Here is a 12951-nt window from a genome sequence, read left to right on the forward strand (position 1 = left end):
TCCACCATCCCTTGACTGAACCGAGTTATCCATCTATCTACACACACGTAAATAAGAGCCGATAGGTGAAAATAACTTCAAGAGATTAAATAAGGACTTAAACCCCACCCCTCTAGTACATTTTGAAGAAGACAACAACCGGAGCAACCAAGCCAGCACTACTTCCCAGGGGCTTGGTCAGGATGCGATCCACCTTGCCGCCAATCCAGTTGATTGCATCAATGGTTGTGCCTGTTTTCAATCTTTCCGCAAGGTGGCGCCAACTGTCCATGTTTTGTAAATGGACAGGACAACGCTCACGTGCTTTCAAATTGGTCCCGAAATTCTTCCAGTAACGAAAACCAGAACTGCTCAAATGTTTTTCTCCAAAAGTGATATCAGCGCTTCTTGAATACACAAACCATGTCCGTGTGGTAGTTTTTCATAACTTGTTCTTAGTTGTCACAATCGGAGGGACTGGGTCCCCACTGAGGGAATAAAATATCTGAGCTGGCCCCTTGACAAGATCACACCTGTCAGATAGCGCTTCCTACCACAATGCTGCATCATCACTTAAACACACATTCTATAGGTAACATGCTGATATCTTTGTGACTGGAAGAGCAAAGGCTGAATCAGGCTCTGCATCCGAATTTGCATCTTTCTCTCCGAGCTCTCGCACGACATCAGCGACCGCTGCGCTGCTGCTAGCGGGTTAGTACTGATGTGCCACCGAAAGCAGCAGAGGCCGTAATGCTACGGTTTGAAGCGCTAGCTAAGCTAATGATAATGGTTGGAGTGCTAGATGGGCCTGTCGTCAGGTCCTCTGCCTCAACGATGGCAGTATTATCAGTGGCACCTGACTTGCGTTCCAATGATTTTTTTCCCTTCTCTTTTCACAACCCAGCTCTTCTTAAAGCGCCTCACAGCGTTTTTGCTGCAGCTTTACAGTTCATTAAAGTAGTATTTGCAATCATATCACATGAAACAATGCATGGTCCGTACAGCAACTTTAGTCAGGGTGGAATGGTCTTAAATATGATCCAGTCCGTGGGTGATTAATATGAAAATGAGGCTCAATAAATTGATTAGTCAATAGTATGGCTTGATTCACATAGCCCTCAGAAAAAGTTAATGTGGCCTCAACTTATGCCCAGCTCAGGAGGCCCTTTGATGTGAGGAAGTTGCCTCTTCTGCTTAATGGTCAGTCTTCCACAGACTGCTCCTACTGCCATTGGTAGTTATTTGCTTGTTTACCAGGGTTATAGCAAATAATCAAATAAAGAGATTCCAAAAATAAGAGCTTTATAATCTATTACAACATTTAGTACATATCATGACACTTCAGATCAGGACCACAGTAGAATTCATAGGCTGGAGTCCATTTGCGCAACATTGGCAAGACCTACAGATGAGAAACTAGGCCATCATCTTGACATAGGGTGGCTCAGCATCATTTGGCACATCTTAACCAAATACATTTCTGCACATTTTTTATTTTATTTTTTTACATCTTCAGTTAGGCTTTTAAAGGGACTAACCTGTAAACATATTTATGCACAACCCCTTGAATTTGTAAAGTAAGTTACATACAGAACTAAATTAAGAGCAAGACAAATAAAGTTAGCCATGTCAAGATACCAAGTCAGTGTCCGGCTACTTAAAGCACAACATTTGTCTTTTATGGAGGTAGAGGGAGACAATACCTGACATTCACAACAGAACAGACTTTAGTTAGGAATTCCATTCAATACACAGCATTCTCGCCAGAAAGTGACAAAGTGAAACATGTTCTCAGATTCTAAGAGTACCAACAACAACAAAAAATAACTGCATCATCTCTGGTGCAAAAAAAAAACAATTGTGGAGTGAGACCAGTTTGACTTTTCTGGCACTATTCCAGCTGCCATCATGTGATCAAATTAATAAAAACATGTATATTATGACCACCACAAATAGCTGCTTTCAGGGGGGATTCCCTTGAGTCAGAGCACAACTATACCTCAGTTCAAATAATGTATTTCACAGGGTGAATTTTGGGAACAAGTTCAGAAAAACCAAAGGCCCACACTGAAGAAACACTCAGTGAGATATGCTGGTGTAAACTAATCCAAGGTAATTAATTAGAAATTCCAAATATTGGGAGTTGGGCATGCCAGCTGACACCCGCTTATTTGGTCGATTGACAAGTTGAGAAGAGCACCATGGAACTAAAATGAAAACCAATCGCACCAGTTTGAACAGAAACTCGCAGGAGGTGCCATTACATATATGCCTGTTGAAATGCATAGATTGGAACTTCTGATACAAAGAGCAAAAAACTTGTAATATGCCATGGACTGTAGGATGTGACGAGATGAGGCAAAATCTTCATAAATATTTCTGTAAACACTTCAGACCATGTAGTGTGGCTGTGACTTGACAGGTTCAGAAAAAGAAAGCAAACCGTTCACTGCTGGTAAACTACGTGTACGTGAGTAGTTCATGGTCATGAACCAGCCACCTGGTCCTTGTACGAGTACCAGGAGTAGAGCAGCACAGTGACGTGGTGGTACCAGTGCAGGAAGAGCAACCGCTGCTTACGGAGTACGATGAACACTATCACCTGTGGAGGCCACGGAGAGGACATACTTCAGGACCGGCAAAGTCATGGTCCCAGCCATGCAGACAAACATTTACTGCATACAGTATCTTCAATCAATATCAAAGCATGGTTTATGCAAAAGAGACCAGTTATATGGTTTGCCATAAATTAATTAGACATGACATTTTGTCCACTTGTGCCAAGATCATACAGATGCCTGCTAGTTCCAACCCCAGTTCTCACCCAGTTCCGGGGCATTGCTCAGGACAAAGGCATAAGCCCAGAACTTGCTCACTGGTCCATTGTAGAAGCTCTGGTCACATATAGACTGTCTGAAACCGCTGGTGGAGAGGATATGCAGCATGTACCATCCTGTTCGAATTGCTCCAACAATACTGCAATTGAGAAAGAGTTAAGCATTGGACTAGAGGGCAAGTGGCAAAATAATCCAAGTTACATTAGCATTGTATCACAGCTTTGCACACAAGCATAGTTCACAGGGATGGTTTGTTTTGACAAAAATATAAAACGCAACGTGAAGGGTTGGTCCCATGTTTCATGAGCTGAAATGAATCCCAATTTTTTTTCGTAGACACAAAAAGATAATTTCTCAAATTTTGTGCACAAATTTGCTTACATCCCTGTTAGTGAGCATTTCTCCTTTGCCAAGATAATCCATCCACCTGACAGCTGTGGCATATCAAGAAGCATGATCATTACACAGGTGAACCTAGTGATGGGAACAATAAATGGCCACTTTAAAATGCAGTTGTCACAACACAATGCCACAGATATTTCAATTTGAGGGGGAGTGAAATTGGCATGCTGACTGCAGGAATGTCCACCAGAGCTGTTGCCAGAGAATTTAATGTCGATTTCTCTACCATAAATGCCTCCAACGTCATTTTAGACAATTTGGCAGTACGTCCAACCGGCGCCACAACCGCAGACCACACCAGCCCAGGACCTCCACAGCCGTCTGCGTCACCTGCGGGATCTTCTGAGACCAGCCACCCAGACAGCTGATGAAACTGAGGGGTATTTCTGTAATAAAGCCCTTTTGTGGGGAAAAACTAATTTTGATTGGCTGGGCCTGGCTTCCCACTGGGGGGCTTTTGCCCTCCCGGGCCCACCTATGGCTGCACCCCTGCCCAATCATGTAAAAGCCATAGAATAGAGCCTAATGAATTTATTTCAATCGATTGATTTCCTTATATGAACTGTAATCCAGTAAAATCGTTGTTGCATATATTTTTGTTCAATATATGTATAATTATTTAAGATACTGTAGATGTGAGCAAAAATCTGTAAGTAGAAGTATTGTTGTTCATTAATTTAAGGTAAGGTAAGGTATGGGGGGGGGGGGGGGGAGTATAGAGAAAATGAAAATAATAAGGGATTAGAATTTATGCTAACAATGAAATTGATAGAACCTATAATATTAAAGCTTATCTACCCCCCCACACCCAATAAATGTTTAATAAAAAGACCCACCCATTGCTGTGCCCCTGCCCAGTCATGTGACATCCACAGATTAGGGCATAATTAATTTATTTCAATTGATTGATTTCCTTATATGAACTATAACTCAATCTTTGAAATTGTTGCATATTGCGTTTATATTTTAGTTCAGTAGTCTAAACATGTTAGCTAGTCCTTCCCCTAGACCTTACCGAGGTAAAGACAGATTCAGGTTGGATATTCGACAGATATTCCTTACGTCCACCAACAGCAGTTAGGGACTATCAACATAGTGACAAATCAAATTTTTCACATTTCAATAGCTCTTTAACCATTACTCCAAACACTTTCAAAACTGGTTGTAGCTAACCCGATGGCATAGACACACCCTTTAGTTTGTCCATTTTTATCTCACAAGATTTTAAAATAATTTTTCAAAATGTAGAATTTCAATAGCTCCTTGGTCATGTGACCAAATCAAGTTTATTTTATATAGCCCTTCGTACATCAGCTAATATCTCGAAGTGCTGTACAGAAACCCAGCCTAAAACCCCAAACAGCAAGCAATGCAGGTGTAGAAGCACTTTCTAGGAAAAACTCCCTAGAAAGGCCAAAACCTAGGAAGAAACCTAGAGAGGAACCAGGCTATGAGGGGTGGCCAGTCCTCTTCTGGCTGTGCCGGGTGGAGATTATAACAGAACATGGCCAAGATGTTCAAATGTTCATAGATGACCAGCAGGGTCAAATAATAATCACAGTGGATGTCAAGAGTGCAACAGGTCAGCACCTCAGGAGTAAATGTCATTTGGCTTTTCATAGCCGATCATTCAGAGTATCTCTACCGCTCCTGCTGTCTCTAGAGAGTTGAGGTCTGGGACAGGTAGCATGTCCGGTGAACAGGTCAGGGTTCCATAGCAGCAGGCAGAACAGTTGAAACTGGAACAGCAGCACGGCTTGGTGGACTGGGGACAGCAAGGAGTCTTCAGGCCAGGTAGTCCTGAGGCATAGAGAGAAAGAGAGAGAGAGCATACTTAAATTCACACAGGACATCGGATAAGACAGGAGAAATACTCCAGATATAACAGACTGACCCTAGCCCCCCCGACACAAACTACTGCAGCATAAATACTGGAGGCTGAGACAGGAGGGGTCAGGAGACACTGTGGCCCCATCCGATGATACCCCCGGACAGGGCCAAACAGGAAGGATATAACCCCACCCACTTTGCCAAAGCACAGCCCCCACACCACTAGAGGAATACTTCAACCACCAACTTACCATCCTGAGACAAGGTCCGAGTATAGCCCACAAAGATCTCCACCACAGCACAAACCAAGGGGGGCGCCAACCCAGACAGGAAGATCACGTCAGTAACTCAACCCACTCAAGTGACGCACCCCTCCTAGGGACGGCATGAAAGAGCACCAGTAAGCCAGTGACTCAGCCCCTGTAATAGGGTTAGAGGCAGAGAATCACAGTGGAGAGGGGAACCGGCCAGGCAGAGAATCCCAGTGGAGAGAGGGGAACCGGCCAGGCAGAGACAGCAAGGGCGGTTCGTTGCTCCAGAGCCTTTCCGTTCACCTTCACACTCCTGGGCCAGACTACACTCAATCATATGACCTACTGAAGAGATAAGTCTTCAGTAAAGACTTAAAGGTTGAGACAGAGTCTGCGTCTCTCACATGGGTAGGCAGACTATTCCATAAAAATGGAGATCTATAGGAGAAAGCCCTGCCTCCAGCTGTTTGCTTAGAAATTCTAGGGACAATTAGGAGGTCTGCGTCTTGTGACTGTAGGGTACGTGTAGGTATGTACGGCAGGACCAACTCGGAAAGATAGGTAGGAGCAAGCCCATGTAACGATTTATAGGTTAAAAGTAAAACTTTGAAATCAGCCCTTGCCTTAACAGGAAGCCAGGAAGCCAACATGTTAACAGACACTTAACTTCAATTAAGTATGAAACATTTCACAGTGTTAACTTTCTCTTTATCCCTTGTTGATGTACATGTCAGAGCCTCTTCAGTGTGGATGGGGTATATCATACATTTTCAACAACAAAGACTGCACTTACAGTTTGTGTTCTTTACTCTGTTGAACTCTTGTCTTCATTCCTAGGCACAGGGGATGGGATGGGATGTTGGGGAAGTTCTGTGTAACTTCATTGGCCATCTACACCAAAGAATAAAATATAGTTTTTTACCTAATTGTCACATAACAGCTAACCATTCATTATTGAAAATATAACTTTCAAACCTGCATTACAAAGACCCCACCGCTGAAGGTGTCCTGCTGCATGGTGTGAGTTATTTCCTCTCCTTTACACTTTGTCCGCCCAGTCGTCTTTTCCATGGCAGGATCTTCTCATTTTGAAGTATTCTCTTTTTTTATGTAAAAATAATGGAATTATGATTAGTTAAAGGCAAATGAATATACAACCCACATTTGTATGCTGTTTTCCTTATCACTATAATCTAGTAGTAATTTATTAGTAGAGGTCATTTTCTTTATGCCCCATTCTACACACAGCCTAAATTATAGGCACTGAACCATTTTACAGGACAATACAAGTAGCATATAGGATCTAACCCTATCACAGAGTGAATAAATGTACAATCGTGGCCAAAAGTTGAGAATGAAAATGAATATTTGTGTCAAAGTCTGCTGCCTCAGTTTGTATGATGGCAATTTGCATATACTCCAGAATGTTATGAAGAGTGATCAGATGAATTGCAAAGTCCCTCTTTGCCATGCAAATGAACTGAATCCCCAAAAAACATTTCCACTGCATTTCAGCCCTGCCACAAAAGGACCAGCTGACATCATGTCAGTGATTCTCTGTTTAAACACAGGTGTGAATGTTGACGAGGACAAGGCTGGAGATCACTCTGTCATGCTGATTGAGTTCGAATAACAGACTGGAAGCTTCAAAAGGAGGCTGGTGCTTGGAATCATTGTTCTTCCTCTGTCATCCATTGTTTACCTGCAAGGAAACACGTGCCGTCATCATTGCTTTGCACAAAAAGGGCTTCACAGGCAAGGATATTGCTGCCAGTAAGATTGCACCTAAATCAACCATTTATCGGATCATCAAGAACTTCAAGGAGAGCGGTTCAATTGTTGTGAAGAAGGCTTCAGGTCACCCAAGAAAGTCCAGCAAGCGCCAGGACCGTCTCCTAAAGTTGATTCAGCTGCGGCATCGGGACACCACCAGTACAGAGCTTGCTCAGGAATGCCAGCAGGCGGGTGTGAGTGCAACTGCACGCACAGTGAGGAAAATACTTTGAGGATGGCATGGTGTCAAGACAGGGCAGCAAAGAAGCCACTTCTCTCCAGGAAAAACATCAGGGACAGACTGATATTCTGCAAAAGGTACAGGGATTGGACTGCTGAGGACCGGGGTACTGTCATTTTCTCTGATGAATCCCCTTTTCGATTGTTTGGGTCATCCGGAAAAAAGCTTGTCCGGAGAAGACAAGGTGAGCGCTACCATCAGTCCTGTGTCATGCCAACAGTAAAGCATCCTGAGACTATTCATGTGTGGGGTTGCTTCTCAGCCAAGGGAGTGGGCCCACTCACAATTTTGCCTAAGAACACAGCCATGAATAAAGAATGGTACCAACACATCCTCGAGAGCAACTTCTCCCAACCATCCAAGAACAGTTTGGTGACGAACAATGCCTTTTCCAGCATGATGGGGCACCTTGCCATAAGGCAAAAGTGATAACTAAGTGGCTCGGGGAACAAAACATCAATATTTTAGGTCCATGGCCAGGAAACTCCCCAGACCTTAATCCCATTGAGAACTTGTGGTCAATCCTCAAGAGGCGGGTGGACAAACAAAAACCCACAAATTCTGACAAACTCCAAGCATTGATTATGCAAGAATGGGCTGCCATCAGTCAGGATGTGGCCCAGAAGTTAATTGACAGCATGCCAGGGCGGATTGCAGAGGTCTTGAAAAAGAAGGGTCAACACTGCAAATATTGACTCTTTGCATCAACTTCATGTAATTGTCAATAAAAGCCTTTGACACGTATGAAATGCTTGTAATTATACTTCAGTATTCCATAGTAACATCTGACAAAAATATCTAAAGACACTGAAGCAGCAAACTTTGTGGAAATTAATATTTGTCATTCTCAAAACTTTTGGCCACGACTGTAGAGCGTTTGTAGATTTTAAGGGGAAAAAAATTAAGTGACAGTTTCATCAGTACGTGCTTAAAGAAAGTCATATCACAAAGATCACAAATGACAGTGCCCACCAAATCTATGACAATAGAGAACGAATTGTAAGCACCAAAGTGTGTTTGCCAAAAATAATATCTGAAAATGTCAGTTGTTGTACATAATACTTCTATTTGCAAGAGCAATTTATGATATATGCAGTTGAGGAATATTCCATGTACCAACACTACATGTAGGACGGACATTCCCACAGAGTATTTTTTATTTCACCTTTATTCAACCAGATAAGCCAGTTGAGAACAAGTTCTCATTTACAACTGCGACCTGGGGCCTGTTGCACAAAACTAGGATAAGGGATTAAGCCAGGATATCTTGGTGATCCTGGCTCAATTGATCTGTAATCCGGTTGCACTAAAGATGGATAGGGGGCAGGAGGATATGTTATGGTATAAATTACCATGGAGATTTATTCTGTGGAGCTAGCCTGCTCCAGACCAGGCTAAATTCCAGGATCTATTTAATCTCATCCCTAATGTCAGTCAGCAGTCACCACAAATGGAAACCAATAGTTATTTCACTGCTCACTATACATTGTTATCACATATAACTAGACCCACTGTCATTATTTAAACGTTTGTGATCATTAATTTCAATGATTTTGGATAAAAAATAATTTTTAGATGATATTGCTATCATTAGATAATTTACAGTTTCCCATAGACTATAAGGCTATATATAAAATGATAGAATATTACGGCCACAGAGGGGAAAAAAAACACAAGTAATAATATTGTAACCAGTTGTTTTAAAGGAGGACAGTTGTTAAAATGACAGATGTGGGGCATTTCGTGAAATTGTACTTCAGTATGGTTTCATAAACAAAGACATGCCAGAATATTAAGTATCACATTGTCATAAGTATCAAAACAATATGTAGCTTTTCTGCAGAAAGAACCAGCCTCATAAATGTATGACTTTATCCTTTTTCTTCAGTGTGGCCCTAGTACTCTGTCATATAAACAAATACACATTCCATATGAATATAAAAACACAATGTGTAACATTATGTTCCTTTATTGAATAAGGACAAAACAAAGCAGGTAAACCATCAGCTCCTTTCGAAACTGAAGTCAGTGACTCTACAAGATGGAAAGCACAGAATCCAAGCATATTATACAAAATGATACATACACATTCAAAGGTCTGTATATAACACACCCTGCATGTCTGCACACTAAAATAAATGCAGGACAAATCCATACACATCAACTGAACAGACAAATGAATGGATGCAGTAGCCTCCCTGCAGCCTTGTATTACACACAGTATACCGCACAAACATCATAAGAGCCCAAATTCGTAAAAAAACAAACCCAAAAAAACCCAAATTCCTCTGCCACCGCAGGACATATTTAACCAAAATTGAAAGCACACATACTAACTAAAATAATTCAACACATATTGGTCCCTCAGCAGCCGACCACTGTCGTCATCAGGGAAGATTGCCGGATTGTCCCAGTCCATGGCTGGTGGCACTCTGGGGGCCCTCTCCTTCCTCAGGCAGGCCACATTGTGGAGGACAGCACAAGCCACAGTAATATCACATGCCCTAACAGGGCTGACCCTTAATTTGTGAAGGCAGTGAAAGCGTGCCTTCAGGAGGCCAAAGGTCATTTCAACTCTGGCCCTGGTCCTGGCATGGGCATGGTTGTAGGCCTGCTGTGCTTCCTGGGGGTCTGTGAAAGGTGTCAGGAGAAAAGGCTGGCAGCCATACCCCCTGTCTCCCAGCAACACACCAGAGAATTCACCTGTCAACACAAAATCTCATCATTACTACCTCATAAACACAGTGATATTCTTGACACAGCCATGATGGTTATAAATAGGGGTTGTGTGGCTTACCTTGTGATAGATTTCAGAGGCCCGAAAGATTCTGGAGTCATGGACTGAGCCAGGCCATTTTGCCACAACATTGCTGATCACACAGTCAGCATTGCAGACCATCTGAAATCATAAGATGAGGAATATTACACCAATCAATGCACATCACTGGCAATGCAGAGTGTTCGTCAATGGACAATATCAAAAAGTTATGTTCACCTGAACATTAATGCTGTGAAAGGATTTCCTATTCACAAAATCGGCCTCCAGGGCACCTGAGGGGGCTTTTATCCTTATGTGTGTGCAGTCCACTGCACCAATGACATTGGGGAAACCTGTCACACAAAGTAATGAGTATCCTACTATGTGTTAACAGTTGTCCTGTAATTTGTAGATCCTCTTACCTGCAATCCTATAGAACTCCTCTTTGATGTCACAGAGTCTTCTGTGGCCAGGGAAGGAGATGAAGACATCTGCTAATGCTTTGATAGCCAGACACACACTCCTTATTGTGCGGCAAATTGTGGCCTTGTTCAGCATCCCCCACTGAGTACAGGAAGGCTCCACTAGCAAAAAAGCGCAAGGCCACACAAACCATTTGCTCCACACTCAGTGCATGGCTCCGTGCAGTGCGGTGCTTAATCCTGGGACCCAGTAGTCTGCATAGATACCTGATGCCATCTGCAGAAAACCTGTATCTTTCATATAGATGGTCATCAGGGAAGGCCAGTGGGTCCAACCGGTCCCTGAAGACCCTTTCTCGCCTGAAGGCTCTCCTCAGCACAAGTGCTTCTTCATCCACCACTTCTCGCACGAATGGGCATGCCATTGTCAGAGCAGAAAGGAACACACAATTTTGGGCCTTCATATAGGCTAGTGGCCACACCTGGTGCTGGGGGGGGGGGCAAAAGAGGGCGATGCCTTATAACGATGACTTGGTTGTACTGATTGCTGGGAAAATAAAAAAACCTTAGAAAGATGCCACCGTCCTGTGTGCTCACAATAAGAGCTCATATGTCATGGCTCACTTGACTTTACGAGAATATACCTAATTTTTATTTTGAGCTGTGTCATCTTCTTGGAGCTGGGGGAGGAAAGAAAAATAATGATTAATACATTTGTGTTACAGTTAGCATACAGTGTACATTGAAGGCATATCTCACCTCTCTCTCAAGTTTTTTTATTTCAAGGTCCAGTTTCCTAATTGTCCTCTTTTTTATTTCGGACTCCAGTGCAAGATTTTCCATCTTTTTCTTCTTGTACTGAATGTCTATGTCTGCCAGTTCTATTTGGCGCCGGAGGTGGTTGCCATTCAACTTTGATAGCTTGTGAGCTCTGTGAACACAATACAATTAGCGCAGCTGGAATTTGGCAGGATGTGGTGTCCTTTTATTAATACGCACTATGTTGCCAGGCTGGTTTTCCCACTGTATAGCATCTGGGTCCTGTAAAAGAAATTAGATTTTTTGATTTTGATGAGGACTCCTCACCATTGTAGAGTAAATAGTACTTTCACAGTCTTAACATGATACCTCATGCCTTCTGGAATCCAGAGAGATGGTCTCCTCCTCATCATCGTCTCCATCATGTGCTGTTGCTGCTGCACTGGGGCCTTCACCCTATCACATTTAATCGGATTCATATTGAAGCTAGTAGACAAGACATGCCAGGCCTACAGTATGCCTTTGATGGAGTACTCACTGGATCAGCATCGTCTGGTGCTTGTGCTGGTGGCTCTAACAGGAACACAGTGCTGCCAGACACTGCAAGGCAATAGGTAAACCAAAGTCAGACAGTCCAAATTGATTCAATATGAATGTGGTTGTATCCCATGTAGAGATGGAAGGACATACCTTGAATGAAGCGGGTGGCATCTTGGGAGGAACCTATGCTCGTCTCTTTCCCCCCAGGGATCCCCTCTAAGACGGGCCTGCCTTTATTTAGCTCCAAGGCCATGTCCTCTGCTGGGGTAAGGTCAGCCTTTGGTGACCCACCACCCGTGCCTTGTCTGTGGGTATTCTTTTTCACTGCTAAAACAGTACAGACAATGTGTGAGCAGGCACCTTCTGGGTACAATATATGCTTGTGCTTTGTTAAATATTAGTCAGGGACCATACCATTCTGCAGAATGTTCTTGTATTTGATTTTGACCTGCTGCCATGTCCGTTTTGGCCCGTTCATGTTTAATCTACACACACACACACACACACACACACACATTTAATGGAGTCACACTGCAAAAAATTACTTGGTATTTTTGTCTTGTTTTCAGTAAAAATATCAAAATTTATCATAGCTTTATACAGTGTGATGGAGTTACTTTACACAATTTCACTCATATCTGCAGTGCATTTCAATTAAAAATTTAACCGTTTCATAATTACAGTACAACTGCATTTTTGGAGATGTGAATTAAATATTTGAATTGTAATTGTGATGTTTCAGCGGAGCGGTGACTGTGTAATTGTGCACTACTTACGCATTCAGGCGGTCTGCAATACTTTGCCACGCTTTTTCTCTTTGCTTTATCACTGTGGCGGTGTTGCCTTTCTTCTTAATTATATCTTTTACCTCCTCGTATGACTCCATGAGGATTTGTGCTTCCGACGGGGAAAAGTACGCGGCTCTAGTTGCCATGGTAAATCAGTTAATCTGTGATCTGTGGCGGGGTCTATTTGAGTGAGCCGTGAGCGCGCACCTATCCAGGATTGGTTTCACCTGGCTTAATGAATCCGTGTCTGCTCATCCTGGCTTGGTCTTTGTGCAACCAATTAAGCCTGGACGCACATGTTTTGGCTTCATTGAGCTCAGCTGAGTCATTTATCCCGGATGTCTTAATTCTACTTTTGTGCAACAGGC

At 42.8% G+C, this 12951-nt stretch overlaps 1 protein-coding gene and 2 long non-coding RNA genes across 4 annotated transcripts; all 3 read right to left on the bottom strand.

Moving 5' to 3' along the window:
- Positions 1 to 1287: 1287 nt before the first annotated feature.
- On the bottom strand, positions 1288 to 3585 carry LOC129835926 (elongation of very long chain fatty acids protein 6-like). Its single transcript, XM_055901626.1, has 4 exons — positions 3201 to 3585; positions 2807 to 2958; positions 2666 to 2670; positions 1288 to 2584 (listed from the first exon to the last, which is right to left on the bottom strand). Exons 1-4 carry the CDS (start codon positions 3278 to 3280, stop codon positions 2468 to 2470), a joined length of 354 nt encoding a protein of 117 aa, XP_055757601.1. The 5' UTR covers positions 3281 to 3585; the 3' UTR covers positions 1288 to 2467.
- A 5684-nt stretch (positions 3586 to 9269) lies between these two features.
- Positions 9270 to 11529, bottom strand: LOC129836240 (uncharacterized). 2 transcript variants are annotated; one of them, XR_008756636.1, is made up of 5 exons: positions 11256 to 11529; positions 11141 to 11176; positions 10497 to 11043; positions 10114 to 10215; positions 9270 to 10019 (listed from the first exon to the last, which is right to left on the bottom strand). It is a non-coding gene; the product is annotated as an uncharacterized LOC129836240 (long non-coding RNA). The 2 variants fall into 2 exon arrangements; XR_008756635.1 differs by having other exon boundaries at positions 10497 to 11176.
- Positions 11530 to 11775: 246 nt separating this feature from the next.
- Positions 11776 to 12951, bottom strand: LOC129836241 (uncharacterized). Its single transcript, XR_008756637.1, has 3 exons — positions 12210 to 12951; positions 11946 to 12122; positions 11776 to 11855 (listed from the first exon to the last, which is right to left on the bottom strand). It is a non-coding gene; the product is annotated as an uncharacterized LOC129836241 (long non-coding RNA).

The sequence above is a fragment of the Salvelinus fontinalis genome, chromosome 37, assembly GCF_029448725.1.
Source record: "Salvelinus fontinalis isolate EN_2023a chromosome 37, ASM2944872v1, whole genome shotgun sequence".
Classification (NCBI taxonomy): Eukaryota; Metazoa; Chordata; class Actinopteri; order Salmoniformes; family Salmonidae; genus Salvelinus; species Salvelinus fontinalis.

Bases quoted from the DNA above. Each gene is read 5' to 3' on its own strand.
- LOC129835926 (XM_055901626.1), bottom strand. From the start codon at position 3,280: ATGATCATGCTTCTTGATATGCCACAGCTGTCAGGTGGATGGATTATC. The intron at 2,959-3,200 runs GTAAGCAAATTT...TCTCAATTGCAG, and splicing joins AAATGCTCACTAACAGGGAT to TATTGTTGGAGCAATTCGAA.